General features: G+C 38.8%; 1 protein-coding gene across 1 annotated transcript; it reads left to right on the forward strand.

Moving 5' to 3' along the window:
• The first annotated feature begins 13,295 nt into the window (after nt 1-13,295).
• On the forward strand, nt 13,296-25,288 carry Neurod4 (neuronal differentiation 4). Its single transcript, XM_028857878.2, has 2 exons — nt 13,296-13,640; nt 21,833-25,288. The coding sequence occupies exon 2, from the start codon at nt 21,842-21,844 to the stop codon at nt 22,835-22,837; it is 996 nt and encodes a 331-aa protein (XP_028713711.1). The 5' UTR covers nt 13,296-13,640; nt 21,833-21,841; the 3' UTR covers nt 22,838-25,288.
• Nucleotides 25,289-25,766: the final 478 nt, after the last annotated feature.

Below are 25,766 nucleotides of genomic sequence, written 5' to 3' on the forward strand. Positions count from 1 at the left end.
TAATACAGTATTACTTTAAATTTATTTTTACACATTTATTTATTCTATGTACATAATAATATGTGCCAAGACCAAAGTGTAGAGATCAGAGGACAGCCTTTGGGAGCTGGTTCTCTCCTACTATGTGGGTTCCAGGGATCAAAGTGGGGCTGTCAGTCCTGGCAGCAAGCATCCTTCCCTGCAGGGCCATCTCTCTGACCTTAAATTATGCCTAACAAAATTATGTCTTCCCATGTACCAAATAGTTTTAGTCACAGAAACAGAAACAGCAATCTAGACTTCTGAAAAATCAGGATTCCATATATTTTATGGCCATAATCACAATGTATTTCATAATCAGAAAGGAAAATGGGGTTCTAATAAGTAAGCATCTGGTAATATTTTCCATTTATGTTTTATTGGAAAAACACAAATACTGCTTATTTTTAATATCAACTAACTACCACAAGACAACTTAAATACCCTTTAATCAAAATAACTGGACTTTTTTATGTTATGAGATGACCAAATATCGTATAAGTATGAATGGATATTAAGGAGTTAGAAGGAGAATGTGGATACAGCTCTTCTAGTAAACAGAATGCTTGCCTAACATGCACAAAGCCCTGAATTCAATCCCCAGCACATCAGAAATTAGGTGTATAGTATACATCTATAATCCCAGACTTGGAAGGTAGATGCAAGAAGATCAAAAATACCCTCCCCACCACACATACACTAGGGGGATGCAGTTCAACTCATTATTAACTGGTAACAAACTCAAGGTGGTTCTGGAGTTGGTAGAGATGAGGATAATTGTCAATTTCAGAAAAATAAAAAAAAAATAGCGAAAAAGGGTAATACAGAGGAAGACATTTCTATGGAAGTAATGACATGAAGAAAGAAAAGAAAACATAAAAAGGCCTGAAGTCATAAGGGAAAGATAAATTATCAAGTAGGCATTCTCATCTAAAGAGAAATCACATGCCTTTCACAACAGGAACAGGCTGAAGTACAAGCAGAACCCTGGTTTCATAGATGAACGATCTCATCTGATGTTTAAAGATCACTTGTGAAATTTAATTTTCGATCTTTTATCTAAACAATGCCATGTAATTGTAAAAGGACATAGTACCTCCACGGTTTACTAGGTCCACAGTAGTTCAAGCTGTACTTAGCTGTCATGAGAGATCTACAAAAGTTTGGGCAACGGAACTGCATTGGCAGTGTGGACTCTGATAAGACAGCCATGGTTTCACTCAACACATGTAAGAAACTGTGCTTTATACTGCAGAGCATCCATTGTAAAGAGACACATCATCACATGGAAAGAGTGTGCCCTCTGCAGAGGAAATGAACAAATGGTATTAACTGACAATGCACGATGAGACAAGTGCTAGGATGGACACAAAAAGCTATTTCTTCATTTTCTGCAAAGTAAAACTTACTCAACTTTGTTAGAAAAAAAAATCACTGGGGTTGTGGCATGGATTTTTTTTTTGCTTGTTTTTTTTTTGTTATTGTTTTGGTATTTGTTTTGTTTTTTCAAGACACTGTTTCTCTGTTTAACAGCCCTAGCTGTCCTGGAACTCCCTTTGTAGACCAGACCTTGATTCACAGAGATCTGCCTGCCTCTGCCTTCCAAATGCTGGGATTAAAGGCATTTGTCACCATGCCCAGCTATAGATTTTAAAACTTAGATTCGATTTTAGTAAATAGTAAAATTTACTTAAGGATACAGAACAATTTAATCTGCGTATAACTTGGCTATAAATAATGATTGCAAGAGATGAGACAGGGGGTATGTGCATGTATGGTATAAGAGCATTGCTGGCTGAAGAAACAGTTGAATGCCCTGGGGCATGGCCAGGGCTTTTGAAGACTGGTAAGGAAGCTAGTGATCCTGGAGCCAGTGTACAAGCCAGGATAGGTTTAAGAACACATCAGAATACCTGCATGGAGTGGCACACAATGTGTAGTTTTCCAGTCATTGTAAAGGCCTTATATGTTACTCCAAATAAATAGAAAGTCATTAGAAATTTTTGAGCAAAAAGGAGAGGTAAATGTCTTTCTTATAGATGACAGGGGATCAACTGAAGGGAAGCCAATAAGTATCTGGTAGAAAGGAACAGATAGTGTTTGGAATCATCTCTAATGTGTTTTGGTTCCAGAGTCTACTGCTAAGTGAAGTCACTCCCTTTAAGTGTAATATCAGAGTTGGTTCATCTAGAGTGGCTAGGACACTGATGGTTCCATATTTTTGCCATCCATCACCCGCCACTCCCGTACCAGTTAAGAACTGTTCTATCTGACTCAGGAATGTGTTAAGGAAACTCTGGGGTGTTTCTACCTTTGGTGCCAGTGAAACTTAATAAACATTATTTGGGTCTTTGGACAGAAATTGACAGCAAAGGAAACAATACAGAGTAACATGCAATCCCAGAGTAGATCAGAGAAATGACCAACAATGGAGCCTGACTGAGGCAGGGATGGAAACAACCCATGCTGTCACCCGCTGCAGCCTGAGAACTTTGCGTAGTCTTTTAGGTACCTAAACTCAGGTGAAACCAGATACTTGATTTTGATACAGAAAGGAATTTCAGGATGAGTCAGGGTGGAGCAGAACTGGGATTTATTTTACTTTATTTTTATGTAAACAGGCATTCAGGGAAAGAATAAAGCACATACACAAAAAAAAGGAGCTCACAGAGAAAATACAGCATAAGTACACAGATGTGGGCTTCTCAAAAGAGAGTTACTGTTTATCAGAAGACTTGAGAAATGTAGCTAGAGTTTTCCTGCCTTGCCCAGTCAGGACAAATCTTTGTCACCTGCCAGTCCCACAGCCGCTCAGACCCAACCAAGTAAACGCAGAGACTTATATTGCTTACAAACTGTATGGCTGTGGCAGGCTTCTTGCTAACTGTTCTTATAGCTTAAATTAATCCATTTCTATAAATCTATACCTTGCCACGTGGCTTGTGGCTTACCGGAGTCTTCACATGGTGCTTGTCATGGTGGCAGCTGGCAGTGTCTCCTTCTGCCTTCCTGTTCTTTCTTTTCTCCTCTCTGTTAGTCCTGCCTATACTTCCTGCCTAGCCACTGGCCAATCAGTGTTTTATTTATTGACCAATCAGAGCAACAGATTTGACATACAGACCATCCCACAGCAGAGAAATGTGTGTTTAAAAAGGAGAGAGAGATGCCCAGGAAAAGAATAAGACATGCCAAGTGAGGGTACAATATTCTCAAGGGAGAGTCATAATGAAGCACCTGAGCAATAGCCTTAGACACCATTTTAGTGTTTCTCAAGCCACTTGTTGACAGGTTGCTGAGGAAACTTTCCTTCATTTTTTTTCTATCTTTTTTATTAAGTGAGATTATAGGGTGGCTGTGGAGATGACTTGGATGAGGTTATAATCAAATAAAGTAAAATTAGGAGCCACTAGGGTTACGCAGGGGAATTAAGACATATATTTTACTATAAATGGGGTTTCTGGACTAGGGAATCCCAGCTTTTCAGCTGGGAGGGGAGAAAGGCCTAAAACAAATATGAATTGTTTGGGGATTATCAACTCTGAGCTGGAGAGATACTTCAACCAGACCATAGAATAAAGATCATCCCTCCTGTCTTCTGCCCCATAATTTTCCTTGCCTTTCTATCCTGCCTCAAAGCTACCTTTGGTTGTAACTTTATTCACGTTTCCTATAATATTTTACCTTTTATTTTCTGCTCTTCAAATTACTCAGACTTACCTAAGAGGCAGATATATAGAATGCTTTGCTACCCAACACTTAAAATCATAAATGCTACTACTATTATGCAACACTTTTCCCATAACACATGCCAGTGAATTTTTGATAGCAGTTGCATATGATAGAACCAGGAGACAGACTGGCTTTCCTCAATTCCCATGACAGCCCCGCCACCACATACATACCACAGTGGACACCAAAACACTCAAAAAATAACTTTTGTTTTTCAATATTAAATAAATGTCCCCCTGCAAGATTGCTTACACATGGTATATGAAATAGGCTACTGTGTAACTTAAAGATAAAAGATGTACATATACGTCCAGTTCACATTTGCTGCTGAGTTTGCGGGATAAAATCAAAGGCCATGATGTTTCAAAGCAGAGCCTAAACTCCACTCCCTGATCCATAAGTCACTATGTGCTCACTCCTAGACAACTTCTTCCCAAATTATAGTCCTTCTGGACTGAAGTTGTTCATATATGTGCACAGCCATCAGGAGACAACGGGAGTCTTTGATAATTGGGGCATTTGCTATTTCATTCCTGTTTCTCTCTCTCTCTCTCTCTCTCTCTCTCTCTCTCTCTCTCTCTCTCTCTTCCTCTCTCTCTTCCTCTCTCTCTCTCTCTCTCTCCCTCTCTATCTTCCTCTCTCTCTCTCTCTCTCTCTCTCTCTCTCTCTCTCTCTCTCTCTCCCTCTCTCTCTCTTCCTCTCTCTCTCTCCTCTCTCTCTCTCTCTCTCTCTCTCTCTCTCTCTCTCTCTCTCTCTCTCTCGGTCTTCCTTCCCTTCCTCCTCCCTCTTCTCCTTTAACTCAGAAGCATGGCGTTCTCCTTTCCTCTAGCCACCTTCTTTTTCCTTGCAGCTGTTGAGATTTTTCAATATTCCTGCGCTATTGTTTCACTCTCCAACTCTAATAAAACCATCCTCAAATTTCCTTCTGAGTCTGTTTTTAAAAAATTGTATCAAGAGTCTAAAAACCTGCATAAAGGATCCTGTATTCCCAAGTGACAAAGCTGGACAGAACTCATTATATAGCTGGAGCTGGCCTTGGGTCTTCCTGGCTCAGCCTTCCAAGCAGCTCCACTAGCACTCTAAATACCAGGTGGCAACATCTACCTCAGAATATTGTAGATGGTTCCAAGAGAATACAGACTGGCCTCAGCTGGCACCCACAGAAAATATCCAGTCTTAATTTAGCCTTTAAAGATGTTAAATCCGTCCTACCCTGAGGGGAAACAGTGCTTACCCTTAAAGATTTATTTGTGCTCTCACTGATTTATCTGGGTGAGGTAAGGCAATGGGGGTTGAATATCAAGAAGATGAGTCTGGGGATATTTTTCCAATGAGTCACAATGAGATAAAAAAAAGACTTTCTTTCTTTCTTTCTTTCTTTCTTTCTTTCTTTCTTTCTTTCTTTCTTTCTTTCTTTCTCTCTCTCTCTCTCTCTCTCTCTCTCTCTCTCTCTCTCTCTCTCTCCCTCCCTCCCTCCCTCCCTCCCTCCCTCCCTCCCTCCCTCCCTTCCTTCCTTCCTTCCTTCCTTCCTTCTTTCCTTCCTTTATCTTCCTATTTCTCACTTTTCTCACTTTATCTTTCCCACTTCTCATCTCAGTTACCTTTTATCTAGGAACCACAAGACCCAGCCTGTATCTCTACATTCCTCTGAATCCCTTTGCTAAAATCCTTTATAGCCTAGATAAAGAAAGCTTTCTTCTTTCAATGGTATAGTAAAAAGTTCAGGAATGGGTAAGTTCTATACCTCAGTAGAAAGTGTAAGCAAAGGGATTCTACAATGAGCCTCTAAGTTAGGCTGTTTTAGGATGTCAAAGAACTTCTAAAACAACTAAAAGGGGGACAGAGGCAGGGCTTTACGGCTAAACAATTATTACTTCACAAGTCTGATGATCTTAGTTCAATCCCCAGAACCCATTTAAAATCCAAATGCAGTGGTGTCTATCTGTATTTCCAGCATTCATATAGTGGAATCAGAGGTATGGATAGGAGATTTGGCCAGATGATCACAAGCCTTCTAGCCTGGACACAACACAGCAGCAAAAATAAGAGAACTTTCCTTAATAAAGTGAAAAGTGAGACTAAAGTCCTGAAAACTGTCCACATACTAATAAAATAAAAAAGTAATCATTGGTAGGGAATCATAGGTCTACGATAAGTATAAACTGTGAATGTGCTAAGTAAATCAGAACTTATGGTTATCATAGATATGACTAAATTTGGAAGTAATGTGAATGGAGGTGGGGCCATGCTTGGAGGAGAAGAGAAAAGGGTAGCATATGGGAACCATTTAATTTTTATAGTGACTTACTTTTATATAACCAGTATTACTTCTGAGAATAGGTAGGTTTCCGGAATGGAATGCTAACTTACAGAATTTTCATTTAAATATTTTCTCTTAGAGTTCAGATATTAAAATAAAAAATAAGAGGATTGAGAGATTACTTAGTGTTTAAGTAATGTGGTTGCTTTTACAAAGGACTCAGTTTCAATTCCCAGCACCCACATGGATGGCACACAACTATCTGTAATTTCAGTTCCAGAGGAATCTGATATCCTCTTTTGGACTCCTTGGGCACCAGGCACACACATAGTACACAGAAAATACATGCAGGCAAACACTTAGACACATAGAAAAATCAAACCAATTAAGAGGCATAGAAGTAAGCAGACATTCGAAGGAGCACATTCATTCCTTAGTTTTGTTATCTTGGATAAGCTAACCATCATTTCTGTTTTGCTCACTGATATATCCCCACTACCCATGATGCATGAGAAACACTCAAATATTTATTGAATAAATTAATTAATGAAATTTGTTTTTTTCTATTAAAAATTGATAAGTAATTGGGGATATAGTTCTGTCATAAAATACCTGTTTAGGGTGTGCAAGGCCTTGGGTTTGATGATCAGGGAAAAAAGACAAAGAAACAAACAAACAAAAAGTAATAATATCATGTCTATCACAAAGAGCTATTGTAGGTAAAGTTATCTACATGGAAACAGAAAAAAGTGTATTCTAAAGGGGATAAATAGTGAGAGTGCTGATACTAGGATTGTAGCATAGACTCATCAAGAGGACATAGGTTTCCTCATTTATTTTTATCCTCTCTCCTTCTCTGTAATTCTGATATATTGAAATACTCAGTTGGAGTCTCAATGGGTGAGCATAGCAATGTGTTCTTTGTGCTGCCTGATTCCCTGCCTTCCCAACTCATACTAACATTAACATATTTGGCAAAGGAAATAGTTCAGAGAGCAGAAAGACAGCAAAGTTAAACTGGAAAGTTGTTGAAGATACTTACTGTAGAAGTAGGTAGTAGTTACTTTGTGTCACTATGACCAAAATAATTGACAGAAACCAAGTCAGAAAGATTAACTTTGGTTCACAGTTTCAGAATTGTCATTCCATAATAGCGGAGAAGGCATGAACTGAAGAATGACTCATTCTGTAGCAGCAGGAGCCTGTGGCAGAGACTAGTCATAAGGCTGTGGACCACAACACAGAGACTGTCTAGAGCTGGGGCCAGGCTACACCCTTCAAGGGCCTGCTTGGTGAAATATTTTCGGTTTTGATCTGCAAGTACACATATAGACCAGTGCTCTCTGCCCCTCACAGACAGCTGAAAACACTTGAAGGTTGTATTTGGCTTTATTTACCTCTTTATTGTGCTGTGCTTTAGTTTTTTTATCTGTGCAGGAAATCCCCACTGACCTACACCACATGTTTTCTAGGTTGAGGAGCCATAAAATTGGAGAGTCTCAAATTCAAATTAAAGTGTGTTCTTTAAAACTGGGCAGATGAGATTAGGCGTGTTCTGGGTGGCACAGGGAAGCTGCAGTCAGGATGTAAACAGCAGCAACAACAATAATAATGAAATCATTAAAAAGGAAAACATTAATCTACCCACTCATAGGGAAATGTCAGATAATATGCCATAATATTGTCATGTAGTATCTCACTGAAGACCGAAAACAATCGCTTATGATGTGTCATAACTCTTAGTTTTCTTTATTTCCTTTCTTGTTTTATTTTTTGTTCCATAGCTTTCTTTTTGCTTTTAATTGACACATGATGCTAATGGGTGTGATACAGCATGATGTATGAGATTCTGTATTCAATACATACTGGTCAAGTTGGTGTTTTCTTCTCAACCATTCATCATTTTTAAAACTTTTCTTTTAACTACTCATCATCTCATATGTTGGGAATCTCATATGTTGTTCTCTTCCCATCATTAGTTATATTGTAGGTTGCTAACCTTTGTGCAAAGAAGCATCAGAACTCCCTTCCTGTGTGTTTGTGTCCCCTGTGTCTTCTCTTCATACTTCCTCTCCCCTGCCCCTGCTGTTCACTATTCTGATCTGTTTTTCTATGAGATTGGCGTATGTTTCCTCATATAGGTGAGAGCATGTAGTGTTTGTATTTCTGTATCTGGCTTATTTAACATAGCATGATGACTTTCATTTCCATTGTGTGTATGTGAATCCCTCTCTCTTTCCATCTTTCTTTTTCCCTACAATGACCAGTATTCCATTGTATAAACAGACCACATTTTTTAAAGCCATTGTTCCACTGGAGGACAACTGGGGGAATACATCTTTGCTTGTCTTTGTTTAATAGTGTAATTTTACAGCTCTGTAGGAGTAAAAGTTAATCTTAACAAGAAAGACAGTCATATGTGTGGTTCATATTTATGGACTATAAATACATTTTGTCTGATAAATGAAAAAAAAAAAAGACTTGGCAGATATTCCTGGGACTGACAAGAGCAGGGTGGAGTTGGTGGGAACTAATGAGTAGATTCTATTGTTCACCTGGATTATCAACTTGGTACAGTTTAAGATCACCACAGAAACAAGCCTCTAGGTATATGAATGAGCATGTTAGTCAAACAGTTTAACAGATCAAGACACCTTGGATGTGGGTAACACCATTTCATGATACAAGCCCTGAACTGCAGAAAAGAGGGAAAAAAATAAAAGAAAGAGACTTGAATACAAGCATTCATCTCTCTCTGCCTTCTAATGGTAGATGCAATGTGAACAGATAGCTCAGACTCTTGCCAAATGATGTCCACACGATGATGGACTGTACCCTCAAACTGTGAGCCAAAACAAACCCTTCTTTCCTGTAGTTGTTTCTGTCAGGAATGTTTTTTACAACAATTAGAAAAGTAACTAATACAATAGAAAATGGCATTTTAAAGCCAGCACATTTTATGTTCCAAAACCAGTTTTACCATTGCAATTTACAAATGACTAGTCTATATGTATGCAAATGGAAAACAATCTTTTTTGGTGACTACTTATCTAAAATCTATGCTGTAACAGAGATATCCTCATATAAAGATGTGCTGTTATACAAGTCGTTTATGTACCTATAAATTATATATAATCTAATATACATTTGTATAGTTTAAAAATTGAGAGTGCTGTCTAGTTAGCTTTTTGTCAACTTGACACAAACTAAAGTCATCTGGGAAGATGGAAGCTCAACTTTGAAAACACCTCCATCAGTTTGACCTTTAGGCAAGTCTGCATAAAACATAGTTACTAGATAAATTAATATGGTGTGATTATTGTTGTAACACAAATACAGAAACAGAACTTGTAAAAGGAGATCCTAATATTAGCTCTTCTTTGGTCTCTAGGGAATAAAAGATCAGAATCTAGTGTTTAAGATAAAATACCAGTAAGTAGCATTTACTGGTCTCTTGCTAAGTGTCAGAAATTATACTAAGAACTTAGCAAACTAACCATCTGTTATTTGTTTTTACTCTTCAGAGAAAATTCATTAGCCAAGCCTTATTACCTCCAATTACACATGGTAGGACTTAGGAGTAAAGAAGCAAATAAGCTGCCTGATGTCCCATCATTAGTAAATAGTAGCGATAAGATTCAATGAATCCTAGAGGACTTTTGGGAACAGCAATTGCCAAGAAGGCTAAAGCAGAGGATTTTAAAAGAGAGTTGTCAAGCAGATTGAAGCAAATGTGGATAATGCTAGGTAGCTGGAATGATGCACACTGTAAATGCTCACATGCACGGACTCTGAGTGAATGGAATAGAGGGAAATTGAAGCAAATTACCAATTACACAGGTGGAGAACACCCACACTAAAGCTTATGACCTGGTCTCTAACCAGTGTTGGTACTTTGTTCACACCTGAAGGCCTTTGAATTATTTAGCTTCAAAAGATGACTGTGACATTTAACCATGTTGCCATTATTGAATATTACAGGTAGAAAGAACATGAGACATTAGAGATCAGAGATCCAGACCCATCCTGATCTTTGACTATGGAGAACACTATGCCTGGGTCATTAGACCACTGCTTACCAATATCCTGGAGAGCTCACATGCTTTATTGAATTAAAGCTAATATTGCCAAAAAAATGGGGTCTGGTCCTAGATTAAGGTCCTAGAACACAAGTTTACCTACTCCAAAACTTTTATTTTCTCACTCCATTGCATTCCGTTTGTGAGAAGAATGAAAGGTTTTGTGGTTGTAAAGAGGGGTGATGAATCTCTCTGATTTCATTCTCCACAGACTCTTAGAACTCAGCTGGTGTCAGTTAGATTTCAAACCTGTGACAAATGACTGAGATGCCTATTCAACAGACCTGGCCACCAGGTTCTCCCTACAATTCTTTAGTTCTTATCTGTTACAGGACCTTCCTGGCCGCCATACCCTAAGCCCTACCTTAAATTTCTCCAGCCCAAGGGCTGGGCTGCCCTCCCCCAATCTGCCCTTCCATATATAATCCAACCATTTTGGTTATCTGCCCCTTTTTGTCTACTCTTTGGCCTTCCTGGCTGCTGTACCTGGTCCCCCTCTCTTATCTCTCCCTTCTTCACCTCATATGGCTCAGGGTCAGGTCTCTGGATTCTCCCAGATGTCTCTACTCCTGGATATGCTCTACAATGAACTTCCTCCTCTACCATACCTAGGAGCAGTCATGTTTCCTTTCCTTTTTATTTCTTTTTTCATTCAGTGTCTTTATATTTTGCTTCAGTCCATATTCAGGAATATCTCAAGTCACAAATCACTTAGTTTAAAGCCATTTCACAATTAATTTTGACTCTTATCACTTTGCTACTTGAACACTGAGCTTCCTTAGATCAGAGTCTGCCTCCTTTGCTTTCTCCTCAACTCATGCCCTGCCCTATTGCTTTCCCACATCGCAGGTAATTCTTGTGGAGCAGGCTTAGGATCTGCTCAAGTTTTACTGTGAATATAAGCAGCCCAGCAATTTCTTTCCTGAAGCTCAGTTTCCCACTTTCTATAGTTCCTGATTTATGCCTCTAGACCCCATTTGTTTGGACGTAGTGGTTTAATTCAGCAAAGGCAAGTGGTCTCCCAAGGGAAGATGAGAAGAAGGGACATCTGGGGACAGTTACCAACAGTGTCTGTGGCTTACAGCCCAGTGCCCTAGGGCCAATGTTAGACATTAGTCCCACTTCTTCAGTGTCTGGTTGCAGAAGGCAGTTTTTACTCTACTTACAGGCCTACAGGCAGGTCTCCTTTGGGGGTCAGGATTACTGGGAATACTAATTAATTCATTAGTGGGGTTGATGGATTATCAGTCTGTCTCCTGGCAGAGGGGCCTGGGGGTGGGGTGTAACAGATTGTTGCCCATAAATCTGCCTGTTGCCTCCCTTTTCTCTGCTTCAATGGCTTCTAGTGTCAGGCCTGTGGGCCAGCAACTGAGTGCTGGTCTGGTCTCCTTTTCCCTACTCAGCAGATGGTTCTCACAGGTTAGCTCAGAGCTTTACAAAAAAGCAATAGAGAAAGAGGGAAGGGTTGTGGACTGGCCCTCTGGCCTAGGAAACATGTGGGGGAGGAGAATGAATGCAAATGTCCTTCATTTTCTTTTCCTAAGGCAGTCACCACCCCCTTCCCTTTGCTGGTTGCACACCCTTCCTGCCCCTTCCTGCCCTTTCAGAGTTCAATAGCCAACCCCACAACTGTCAAGGAGTTTTGAGAGTAACCCCAATGAAATGAATTCCACCTACTTTTCTTTAAAAAAAAAAAAAAAAAAAAAAAAAAAAAAAAAAAAAAAGCAGCTCTTAAAGAAAATTCAGCGTCCAAAGCTTTCTCTGCCACTAGAGGAGTATGCACATGCACATACACACACCACACGTGCACACACACAATTGAATGCATTTTGTGAGCTAATCCTCTTATGTTCAATTCCTTACATCTGTCAGAAGAAACAAGGGGTCTGGGAACAATGTCCCATCTCCACCCTCATCTTTGTCTCAATATGTTCACCTTTCTGCTAATATTCCACTCCTCCCTCCCACAGTAAATCTCACAGGCAGGGTGCCACATCCAACAACAACTTTTTAATATCCAGGGATGTGGCTTTAAAGACACAAATCAGGGGATCAACCCATCTAATAAGCACTCATCTAGAAATTATTAAGCTGCCCTATCTAGATGCAAACTGTCTCATACATAACCGTCATCTGACTGAAGAATAAATTCTGATGTTTTCCAGAAATTTACCATATCTATCATGCATTGCTTAATTCCTCCAAAAGCAAACTTTATTTTGCTGAGTAGATAGTTCCTGGATAAGGAAACAAAAAGATTATTGAGACCTTAAAGATTTGCTGAAAATTATTGGTTGCCTATAAAAACTTGGGGAGGGGGGGGGGTGTTCTATTCTCTAGTTTTCTATGGAGGCCAAGAGTCACAAAATACCTATGTCAGAGTTCTAAATATTAACTATTTCAAACAAGATAATCTTTAATTACATGGGTAATAAAACTATCTTTCGGAGTCAGAACTCCAAGAGTTTGCACATTTGCTTTTGTTTTCATAAATGTCACATGACATCAAATATAGTTATAACAGGAATATGTTTGTTATGGTGAAAAGGGAGACAGAGACTTCCTCTTTTTACACTTAAAACTCTGAAAAAAAAAAAAAGCAGGGGATGTAGCTTAGTGGTAAAGTGCTTGCTTAGTTAGCATCTACAAGACACCAGATTCAAATGCTGTTACCACCACCACCAAAACAAAACAAAACAAACAAACAAAAAGCAAAATAATTCATCCAAAAAGCAAAAAACAAAATTCTCTGAGAAAACAGCAAAAAAACCAACAATCTCCCTTGCAAGATAGTACGCTCACTAGCATTGTGTCCTTGCTGTGCAGTTTTCTCATGTTTTGATTCTTTTTAGGTTTGGGCCAGCAGCCTCACCCACCCTTCCAGCTTTCTCTCCAAGTCTGTCTCCAGTTTTCTGACCCCATTCTGTTCAGCCTTTTCGGCTGAACAGAGCCTTGTACCTTTCTAACCACAAGCCTTTTCAGTTCTCTTGGTTTTCACCCCTTAACTTCAGCAGCTCTCCTCCTCCAGTCCCTTCCTGATTTAAACAAAAAAACAAACACGCAGTGGCAAAGCTGGACCTCGTCAGAGGAGCCTTGGGAAGGAGGTGGGTCTTTAGGCTAGGGAGGGGAGGGGCTAGCCTGTGGGCAACATCACCCCGCCCTGGTCAGCTGCCAGAGCCATCAAAACTGCTGCAAGTCAGAAGCTCCAGTCAGATCACAGGAGCTGCCCAGAGACTGTGGTCCTGAAAGAGCTACTCAAGGGAGCTAACCCGGGAAAGGAGGTACTGAAGACACTTAGGAAAACAGCTTTAGTGGAGGCACCAGCCTGACGGCGTCCTGGTGGTACATCAGAACTTCAGGAAGGAGTGGATAGACTAAGTAACAGCCAGGGTACCCAGACTAGCAGCAGGCACTAGGAGGTAGCTACCGGCTTACATGGATGGCTGAAAGCATCCCCTGCTTCCCACGATCTGCCTGGTTAGGGTGGACTTGGCTGCTCTGACTGTCCTCCAGAACACAGGTTAGAGTTTAATCTTGGAACTCCACTGCCTAAGGTGAGCCATGGGTGGGGTGCGGGTACTAAAGTTTCTGTGTGAAGCTCCCACAGATTCGGAAGAGAAGAGGTTGCTGACAACTCCTCTGTCACCATGAAGCCCAACCTTCCATCTTGCTAATGCTTTTAAAAAGCTGCAAAAGTTTAGCTATTTTCCTAAAGTGGTTTAGCAAGCAGTTTGAAGAACTGGCCCAATTCAGTGCTCTGCCAACAAACCTCCAGGTCTAGGCAAAGAGTGCAGGGAGAGGAAGAGGAATGTAAATCAATTAAGTAGAGGGAGATCTTGAGAGATCATAGGCAAAGATTCTCATCACTGTCCCCATTTGCTTTGCCAAAAGTTCTTGAATGGTTTGAATGGAGTGGGAAATGTATTTCCCCCCAGCTATTTGAGACTGTAAATTAGAAGAAAATGATTGTCCAAGTGTATCTTTCCTCTTCTGCCATATACTCATTACTTTCCCACCAAAAATATATTCAAGAAATAATAACAAATGCAAATGACTCCACCTTAGTTTCTAACATAGTGAAGAACATGGAGGGATAATTGTTTAAATACTGCTAAGGAAGCTCACTATTATGGTCTGAGGCTGTGGGACTGAATGAAGTACAGTATGGCCTTGTTCCCCTTCTTTCTGTGTATGTGGTGTGTGTGTGTGTGTAAGAGAGAGTGAGCACATGCATAGTTACTAGTCAATGGGTAATTGTAGTTGTAGATAGCTTGGCTATGAAGAACCTTCCAGCCTACTCATTGTTTCCATGCAGTGCCATTTGTGAACACCTTGGTTTGTGTTTTGTTTGTTTCTTCATTGCAGGCTCTGTAGCTATGAGCAAAACATTCGGTTTATGTGGTCCTTAGATTCTCTAGAAATTAGCCTGCATAGTTTCTGCCTGTTGTATTTAGAGTCACAGAATCAAGAGGCAATCAAGTACCATTTTTTTTTTCCAAGGGAAAGACACTGGCCAACCTGCCACAAACACACAGGTAAATATTTTATACTCACCCTTTACTTGGAACTTCTCCAAAGTAAATGAAGATTAGTAAAGATATAGGAAAAATTCCACGACAGCTTCGCATAGTAGAAGTGCACAATACCTGTGGTCTCATTAGCCAAGACAGTGTGCAGTTAAAATTGTCTGTGGCAAATACTTTTTTTAAAAAGAGGTTCAAAGTGGAAAAAAAGAGAGTAAAATTTTTAAATAGAGAAAATAACTCAAAATTGAAGTTTTATTGAAGGAAATAAATAGGAAGATCCTGTAACACTATGCAAGTTTATGGGGGAAATCCAAATACCAATACCAAGTACTAAAATGGACTTTATAAGATCAGAATATATTTGCACAAGTTGAAGGATAGAATTCTGTATTCAAAAACTAGTATTCACATTGGCATCTATTTCCTGTATATTTTGAAAACTAACTTCTCTTCTAGAAATTCAGAGAAACTTGACATGATTTATCCCTATGTTCTATAAGGTAGTACCATATCTTTTCACATCCATACAATATATACAAAATATTAAGACCATTTTTCTATGTTCATCTCATACTTCAGTGACAAGAAAACATCTTACTTTCATGTTTCTTTCAGAATACTTCTGAGATGGCATGTTAACAGGATAAAGGCCACATTGGGTTTAGTTCCTTGCTCTGAAGAGAGTCCACTTAAGTTTTATTCCTAAAAAAAAATCAGGAGTGCATCACACATTTTTAACACCCAGATCTGAAACTGAGTCATTTGTCTCTGTCAATCTTGTGATGCTTTGAGAGTATTAAAGGTAGAAAATTAGAAAGTACATTTCATCTTTGGAGAGTTCTGGCTTTTACTTCTGTTTGTAAGATACTTCACCTTTCCCCTGGAGCTTGTGGAGAAGTTGCATCCTTCATATTGTAAACCAAAGATAAAAAGGTCTGAATAGATGAGTGTATGTGCATTCCACCAGAAACTTTATGAAAATGTAACTAAGAATGAATGTCAAGTCAAATGTCTTCATGAGAGAGAATCTTTTCTCTTTCACCTTCCTTCTCTCATCTCCACAAATACAAACAGAATGGAAATTTGGAAGCTAATTTCATGTCTGAATGTAGATGCATTTGATAGAGTTTGGTATATTCATTCATCCCTTTTAGTTCCACAGGACCTTTGATAGTTAGCTTCATTAGCACACAGGTAAAGTACTAATTTTTCAAACACTTTTAAACAAAAACTGAAATAGACTACTGACTTTTATGGTCATGAAATTAACATTAAACATAGATTATAATTATATGTCCCGACTATTGTCACTGTGACTCATGATGTTTAGGAGTAGTCATATCTCACACTTCTGCTGAATTTGTGACACCTGGAACAATTATTTAAATACATCAAATCATTTTATGCTGAGAATAACCTGTGAGTTAGGTCTATTATTATTCCCACTTAAGGAGGAGAACATTAAGGCAGATAAAAGTCCTAGTCACAGATCTATTAAGTAGTAAAATTGAAATTTAGGCCCAATCTGACTCCAGAGTCTGTGCTCTTTAATCCAACTGAGAAGGGCAGACTATTGGGTAGTTTTCAGACTTACTTTTGTACCAATCAGGTGAGGTGCATTCAGATAATGCACTAACAGATACAGTGTATTTTATTTATTCATCTGTGGGAAAATTTAATTTTGCATGAAGAAAACAAATGAAAGAATGGGTTAGACTTTTAAATGTTCAAAAATAAATACATGGATATTGTTTTACAAACCTTTGCCATGACTTTGTCTTATGAGAAGAATATAAAATATATCTTATCTTTATATTATCAAGATGAATGTAGTAAATAAAACTGGGATTAGAAATCAGGAATTGAAACTATTGGGCTAGAGTTCCATCCATACTTTTCTAGTCATCCTTGAAGCCACATTTATATACCCACAGAATTATCTTAGAGCTACTGGACCAGTACATATGGGAACAGAGGAAACTGAACCAGAACTACCCCTGTTCTTCTCATAGTTGGGAAAAAAAAGAGAGGTGAAATTTCACTGCTTTGTTTTGTTTCACATACCAACAGTATGATTATAAACAGCTTCCTAAAATCACCAAATATGTTAAAGACAAAGCTTGATCAATTTTATTTTTCAAATCTAATTCCTGGTAGGGTGCCTACTGACACATCTATCAAGATCAAGCAAGCGTTAGGAGACACAGGGAGCTGATAGTGAGGAAAGCCAAATACAGACGTGAGAGCAGTACTCGGATCCCAGTGGGACAGGTAGCTGTCCTCTCCATGCACATGACACGGTGTAAAGATGCTAATAAAGATGGGAAAAAAGGAAAAAGGTACAGGAGAGAAGAGGGGTAGAATGAGTAGTCAAAAGCATCAAAGAAAGCCTTTGGGAGAGGAATGAATCCAGGAATGTGAGAGTTAAAAGCTGCCTCAGAGAACATTTAAGCCAGCCTTCATTGGATAATGGTCATGCCTGTTGACTTAGCTCTACTGATCTACATTTGCCAAAGTAAAAATGGCTTTTTTCTTTAGTTATGATGGAAGAAAAAAAATGAGGAAAAGGACTGTAAAGTCTAGGATTTGAGATCAGAAATGTTTTTTTAAGTCCTGTTACACTATGTCTTTACATGTCCATCATTTAAAAGACTGGCCCCATAATACTGTTAACTATAAAGTGAACAGGGCTTTACTCATCACCCGCAACAGTGTGCTCTATGGAATATATAGGTTAATGAGTGCAAATGTGCTGCAAACTTTAGAATGCTACACAAATGCTATTGTAATTACACAGAGATCATTAGGTTTCCCAAACCCACCCTGCCCTTTTTGGTCTCAGCATGCACCTGCCTTTGGAAGATCTGTGTTACTTTAACGGAAAGTTAATTAGGTCCTTCCCCCGCCCTCTGGATATTTGCCTGAGTTAGAAGTGCAGCTCAGCACACAAGCTCCATCATCCATATTAAAAGTGGGATTTTCTGACTTGGCCTGGGCAGCCAGTTGACCAATAGGTTCCAATGTGTGTTTTCAATAAAGCTGCTTACCCAGGAAGCCTTATTAAGTGAGTAAGTCAAGCTGACATGATTTCCTTGCTGATTAATATGAAACCTAGGCTGTTTTCGCAATGCAGTAGCATTAATTATTTATAGGAGGTAAATGAGGTTACAATGAAAACAAGCTCCAATTACCAGAAACAATTCAAATCATATATTTATATTTTTGTAAACTCCATGTACTAATCCCTGAATTCATTGACTGGAGACTCCAGCTTCAAGGATCAAAAGGCATGTTATCATGTTTTTCCCTTTCTCATAATGAAAGGTGATGGAGAGTTTAATGTTTCAAGGACTAACTAGTAAACTGGGATGTCCTAGAGGGGTGTTTTCAGATTCTTTTATCTGGTAAACTGTATACCTAGAAATGACTCAAATGATCTGAAAACAATTCAAACTCTTGTAATATTGAATACAAGATGTTTAACTAAATCAAATTTGCATATAAACCATATCAAACAGTATCTGTTAAGCAAGTGAACTGAAGTGCTTAGGCTTTTACTTTGTTTACCAAAAATAGCCCATGGTATGTTCACAGTCACTATATTCTCTTTTGTTTTATATTTGTTCCATTTTTCATTTTTAATAAAGCGTTTTCTGACTGTTTCATTAAAACAATCTTGAATAGGTTTGGTAGATCACTGACTTTTGCTTCTATCTGTTGCCAGAGTCTTTTCTGATGGTGTAAGATGCATGTGCAAAGGAAAGAGTTGTTAGTATGTGGGCATATTTGATAGATGACAAGTGGCAGCTTTTCTTCATGGCCCTTTCAAGACACCGTGTCACTAGAATATATAACATTCCATACCCCTGAGAGAACACAGGGTGCTTATGAAGAAATGCAATGCTCTTCTGGACATGAAGCAGGCCAGCTATGGTGTTGTTGTTTCATAGGAGGTGCTTGAAGTCACCTGTTGGCAAAGTCAGTGGGGATCACAGGATTGTACAAGTTAGATGCTTGTGAAACATCTCAAGAGAACACAGGAAGGTAATCTTGATGATCTTGCTATAGCTTTTCATCTATTTTATGGTAGAAACTCAGAACAGTTCACTTGCTTAACTGTTCAACATACATTTTATTGTGGGTGACAATAAGTTACAATAATACTAGGCACAAACACTTATATCAAGTCTGGGCAAGACAATCCAGTAGGAAGTAAAGGGTCCCAAGAGCAGGCATACCTTCCAGTCTTACTGCTAGGAGTCTCACAACAGCACCACAACACACAGCCATAACATATTTGCAGAGAACCTAGCTCAGACCCATACAGGCTCTGTGATGGTTGCTTCAGTCTCTGTGAGCCCCTATGAGCCCTAATTAGTTGATTCTGTGGGTCATGTTCTCCTACTGTCCTAGGACACTCTGATGCCTATAATCCTTCTTCCCCCTCTTCTGTGGCATTTAACAGGCTCTGCCTAAAGTTTGGCTGTGAGTCTCTGCATCTGTTCTCATCATTTGCTGTATGAATGAAGCCTGATGTTTGGTTAGGCACCGATCTGTGAATATAGCAGAATGTTACTAGGAATCATTTCATTGACTTTTTTTTTCTAGTTGTGTTTGGTTCTTAGGTCTCTGGGCTATCTAGTCTCTGGTTCCCGGTTATTCAGGCAGTGTCCAGTGTGGCCTACCTCTTGTGGCATGGGCCTCTAGTTGGACCAGTCATTAAATGGCCACTCCTACAATTTCTGCACCACCACTGACCCAGCTCATCTTGTAGGCAAAACAAATTGTAGGTTGGAGGTTTTGTGGTGGAGTTAATGTCCAAGTTCCACCACTGTAACCAAGCCTTGCTGGTTACAGAAGATGGTCGGTTCAGGGTCCATATCCCCATTAACAAAAGTCTTTGCTAGGGTCTCCCTCAGAGATTCCAGGGAGTTTCCACTGTATTAGGTTTCCACAAGGCTCCCCCATGGCCCCAATTTCAGTCTCTCCCAGTACTTTCTCCCTTCGTCCTTACCCCACATCCTGCCTGATTCCTCCTGTTTCCATCCATCAATGAAGTCTATCCTATTTCCTCTTTCCAGAGAGACCCCTGTATCCCCTTCTCCCCTTGAGCCCTCCTGTTAATTAGGCTTTTTGGATTTGTGGACTATAGTGTGATTATCCTTAATAGCTAATATCTGCTTATAAGTGAGTACATATCATGTTTGTCTTTCTGGGTCTGGGTTACCTCACTCAAGATATTTTTTTTCTAGTTCTGTCTATTTGCCTGAAAATTTCATGATGTCATGTGTTTTAACAGCTGAGTAATACTCCATTGTGTAAATATATCACATTTTCTTTATCTATTCTTCACTTGATGGACATTTAGGTTGTTTACAATTTCTGGTTATTATTAATACAGCTATTATAAGCACAGTTGAGCAAGTGTCCTTGTGATAGGATGAAATGTCCTTTGGGTTTATGCCAAAGAGTGGTATGGTATAGGTGGGTCTTGAGGTAGATCAATTTCCAATATTCTGAGGAACTGCCATATTAATTTACATAGTGGCTATATAAGTTTGCACTTCCATCAGCAATGGAGGGGTGTTCTTCTTGCTTCACATCCACTCCAGTATGAGCTGTCACTTGTGTTATTGCTCTTAACCAATCTGACAGATGTAAGATGGAGTCTCAAAGTCATTTTGATTTGCATTTGCATTTCTTTAAGTGTTTCTTAGCCATTTCAGGTTCTTCTATTGAGAATTCTCTATTTATATCTGTACCTCATTTTTAATGGGATTATTTAGTTTGCTGATGTCTAGTTTCTTGAGTTCTTTATATATTTTGGATACTGGCCTTCTGTTGGATATCAAATTGGTGAAAATCTTTTTCCATTCTGAAGGCTTCCGTTTTGACCTATCAATGGTGTCCTTTGTCTTACAGAAGCTTTTCAGTTTCATGAAGTCCCATTTGTTAATTATTGAAATTAATGTCTGTGTTATCAGTGTTCTGTTCAAGAAGTCATCTCCTGTGCCTATGCATTCAAGGCTTTTTCCCACTTTCTCTTCTATCAGGTTCAGTGTATTTGGTTTTAGGTTGAGGTCTTTGATCCACTTGGACTTGAGTTTTGTATAAGGTGATAGATATGGATCTATTTGCATTCTTCTACGAGCAGACATCCTGTTAGAGCAGCACAATTTGTTCAACATGCACTTTCTTTTTTTCTATTGTGTGTTTCTGGCTTTGCTTTTTTAATGAAAAATCAGCTGTGTCCATAGGTGTGTGGATTTACATTTAGACCTTTGATTCAATTCCACTGATCAACTGTCTGTTTTTATGTCAACATCATGCAGTTTTTATTATTATATCATTGTAGTACAGTTTGAAATCAGGGATGGTAATACCTCTGAACGTTCTTTTATTGTGCAGGATTGCTTTAGCTGTCCTTTGTTTTTTAATTAGGGCAATAATTTATATGTTCACCTATTTCCCTTTATGTTATAAATTTACAAAAGAACCTGGGACTTATACAGGGATGCTTGGCTCAATCTGGAAAGAGGGGACTGGACCTGCCTGGACTGAGTCTATCAGGTCGATCTCAGTCCTCGGGGGTGGCCTTGATCTGGAGGTGGTGGGAAAGGGGGGTGGGCTGGGGGAAGGGGAGGGGGACAGGAAGGGGGAGAACAAGGAAATCTGTGGCTGTTATGTAGAACTGAATAGTATTGTAAAATAAAATAAATAAAATAAAAAAAATAAATTTACAAAAGAAAGAATATGTGCTTGAAATTTTACTTGTGTTATTTTATGTAAAATGCCCATAAGATAAATAATATGAGAATAGAAAATCAGACTCTAGCACCCCAATGAGTATTCAGTTTTTTCTTTTATGCTAGTTTTTCTTGCAGTGTGCTGTAAAGAGATGTATGTCTAGGGCAATTCTTTGAACCTTGGCTTAATTTAAAATGGCAAATGGGCAAAGAAATTATGAAATATTTAGATCCCAACACAATGTGTTCTATAACCATGAAATAAAAACAAAGTTTATGCATCTTTTGACAGGGTCTCATGTAGCTCAGGTTGGCCTTGAACTTTCTATGCTGTTAAATATGACTTTGAACTCCTGATCTTCCTACCTCCACCTCCCAAGGGCTAGGATCATAGGCATGTGCCATCATGCCGATCTCAGTTTACATTTCCATCAGGTATTTGGGGGTTTAACTTTTTATATTTCCCTTTTCCAGAATCTATAAATGGCAAAAATGTACATGAAATCCAAGGATATGGTGGAGTTGGTCAACACACAATCCTGGATGGACAAAGGTCTAGGCTCTCAAAATGAGATGAAGGAGCAAGAGAGAAGATCAGGCTCTTATGGGATGCTTGGAACCTTAGCTGAAGAGCATGACAGTATTGAAGAAGAGGAAGAAGAGGAAGAAGATGGAGAGAAACCTAAAAGGAGAGGTCCCAAGAAAAAGAAAATGACCAAAGCTCGCCTGGAGAGGTTCAGGGCTCGAAGAGTCAAGGCCAATGCTAGAGAACGGACCCGGATGCATGGCCTGAATGATGCCTTGGATAACCTTAGGAGGGTCATGCCATGTTACTCTAAAACCCAAAAACTTTCCAAGATAGAGACTCTTCGACTGGCAAGGAACTACATCTGGGCCTTGTCTGAAGTCCTGGAGACTGGTCAGACACTTGAAGGGAAGGGATTTATAGAGATGCTCTGTAAAGGGCTCTCTCAGCCCACAAGCAATCTGGTGGCTGGATGCCTCCAACTAGGACCTCAGTCTGCCCTCCTGGAGAAGCGTGAGGAAAAATCTCCAATTTGTGACTCTACTGTCTCTGTCCACAGCTTCAACTACCAGTCTCCAGGGCTCCCCAGCCCTCCTTACGGCCATATGGAAACACATCTTCTCCATCTCAAGCCTCAACCACTTAAGAGTTTGGGAGACTCTTCTTTTGGGAGCCATCCACCTGATTGCAGTACCCCCCCTTATGAGGGTCCACTCACACCACCCCTGAGCATTAGTGGCAACTTCTCCTTGAAGCAAGATGGCTCCCCTGAGTTGGAAAAATCCTACAGCTTCATGCCACATTATACCTCTGCAAATCTAAGTTCAGGGCATGTGCATTCAACTCCCTTTCAGGCTGGCACTCCCCGCTATGATGTTCCTGTAGACATGACCTATGATTCCTACCCCCACCATGGTATTGGAACTCAGCTCAATACAATCTTCACTGATTAGGCCTGTAAGATAAGCACCAGCATATGAGGTAGAGATATGTTCCATGTTTCTAGTGGCTGAGTTAAACCCTCAAAGAATTTTAAAGAACCCTTTGGATATACATAAAACATAATGGCCCTAGTCCATTCAGAACCTCCTGTTCCTACCAACTTCCTTCTCATTAACCTCTCACATTGTACTGATTCTTGTATTTGGAATCCTCAAGTGAAAATATTTGATGGTTTATGTTCACATGGCAATAGAACAGAAAACCAAGGCCCTGATCCAATGGTGCCAAAGACTCATTGGATGCTGTGCCAAGTGACTTTCCATCTTCAATGTTTGTTGCTTTCTGATAAACATAAAGCAACTGTTCTAAGTCAACACATACATTTCATTTCTTAGAAATTTCTTAAAGCTAAAAAGCAATAAAAGAAAATTGCATGAATGGAATGATAAAATGGAACTGGAAGGTGGCATCAGGTACATGCCAGTTGGCCCACAGAACACAAAATTTGTGTGAATTTGACAGCTCTTTATATCTATCTAAACATAACTTCCAGAGCCTAATACAACAACTTGACTACTGTAAATAGCCAAGTATGTTCTTTAAGAGATTAGTTCTATTTATCGCTGTGCTGAAAGGTATGCACATCATTTTTAGTGGTTTCAGAACCATGATAGAAGCCTCACACAAACTTTATTATTTTCTTTTCTTCTTCTTTTTCTTTTATTTTGAATTTAACTTTTGTTTATTTATTTTATTTTTCATCTCAACTGAAGTTTCTCCTCCCTCTACTCCTCCCAGTTCCTCCCCATCCACTTCTACTTCCCTCATCTACTCCCCCTCTTCTGTTTCTACAAACTTTACTCTTGATACTATTAAAAAAAAAACAACTGTCTTAGTACTAGGAGTTGAGCAAGAAATCTCTGACTTCTGTGGTCAATGGGATACAGAAACATCAGCTAGTTCATTTCTTAGCTTCAATGACTAAAGGGCTGTGGGAATTCTGCCAGTGTCCAGGTGTTTCTGTTGGAATCAGAACACAGCCAAGTTCACATTGTAGAGTAATAAAATAGCCATACCAGCTAGCAAAAATTAAGGGACTCTGCCTAACACCTAGCCATTGGAAAAACATGGATTTTTCTTAAACATGATGATTTTCACTGTTTAAAGAAAAGTGATTAAAACCATAGAGTTCCGTACACTCCAGTATCATATATTCCAGAACCACAATCACTAATCAAGCTTAAATTCTCACAACATAAATGTAACTCCTCACTTTACATCCCCCACTGACTATTACCTTGTCCTCATTCCCAAGATATAATGTTACTATATATTATAGCAAACATTTCAAGAGAAGTGACTTAGAATTGAGAATCAAGATTCAGGGAGAGTGAATGCTTTTACCAGTTTGTATCTTCAACACAGGTTTTGATCAATCTGGAGAAAGTTTATTTTTCTTTATGTGACATCTCTTTTCTTTGTATCCACACTGGCTCTGCCAAGTTTCTCTTTTCTAGGAAAATTCACTCTGAGAAATTTTACTATCCTGATCCATCTTCCAGAATAATTATTTAGGCCCAACTCAAGAATATAAATAGCTTATTTGATAGTGAGTCAGGGTACAACTATAGGAATAAATTTGAACAATATTAATGACAGACGAATATGCCATTTTATCTATCAAACTATTTGTTTCTTTCTTCTGTATTGCTTTTGTTTATTTTTTCATACTATAAGTTGTTTTGTGTCCATCTTACTGCAGCACTTACTCTACTTTACTTTGCACCCTTGGCTTATAAATATTTTTAAAATTTTGTAGAGATCTTAAACTACACCACCACAGTACTCCCTCCCCGACACACCTTGAATAGGCAAAGAGAAATATTTATAGAGTCATCCTCTTATTTTATTTTGAGAATTTAGTGTTACTTGCCTAGCATTTATGTTGGTAGATAATAATTTCTATCTGCATTATTTATTAGATACTATTTATTTAACTTATTTATCCCTTCTTTTTATTTAAGAGTTTGGGTCCCATAGATATATCTGCAACTCCTTAAAGCTTCATTGGGAAAGTAGCCTATAAGTTTGGAGTGAGAGGAAAGAAGAAAACCAGTTCTTGATGGCTTGTGGTGGTTTTGTAAAAAAGAGCAATAATTTGAATAGCTATGCAACTTAATGGCTTTAGATTTTTTTCCCTTTAAGGTGCACCAGAGTTTAATTATTGTTTATGCCTTTGAAGAGTGTAGTACATATGAATAAAGACTGTAAAATTGTGAAGAGAGAGAGATTTTATAATTGGATACAAATTTAGTCTTGTACCATGCTTGGAAAAAATTCATTCTTTAAATAATGTCCATTCTTCTGGAAACATTTTCAGGTAAAAGGAAGTAATTGTTTAAAAGAAATGACTGTTTTATCTCCTTTTTTTAAGTAGCAATAAAGCTTTGGGTTTTATTACACATTGTGTTTTTCTTGGCTGTGTTACTCTTTGAAGTTTTCATTCTGTCTTTGCATTTATGTTTGGTGAGCAGCTAGCAAAGTGATTTCAGCCAGAGCAGATGGTTTACACATTTCTTCTCTCAGGTAGTCTTTCCAGAAGACCTGAATGGTCACAATTTAGTAGCTAAGCATCTCCATCACTCATACAGTAAACTATAAAATTTGCAGTTAAGGTATTAGTTCAGCCACAGAGGTTGGGCCATGGAAGGATGGACTAGTATCCTCAATTTAAGTGAGCTTGCCAACTTTTGAAAAAATATGAAGCATGTTTTTTGGCAATTGCCTTTTAATATCATCAGATTTTTTTTAGTCTTCTCTTGATAATATTTTCCCAAGGGTCCCTCTTAAATGGATAAAATGCAAATTAAAAAGACCTAATGATGATTATGAATATAAATAAAGTTGGTTAACAAAGGAAAGACTTGAGTTTAAATATTG

Source organism: Peromyscus leucopus, chromosome 18, assembly GCF_004664715.2.
Source record: "Peromyscus leucopus breed LL Stock chromosome 18, UCI_PerLeu_2.1, whole genome shotgun sequence".
In the NCBI taxonomy this organism is placed as follows: domain Eukaryota; kingdom Metazoa; phylum Chordata; class Mammalia; order Rodentia; family Cricetidae; genus Peromyscus; species Peromyscus leucopus.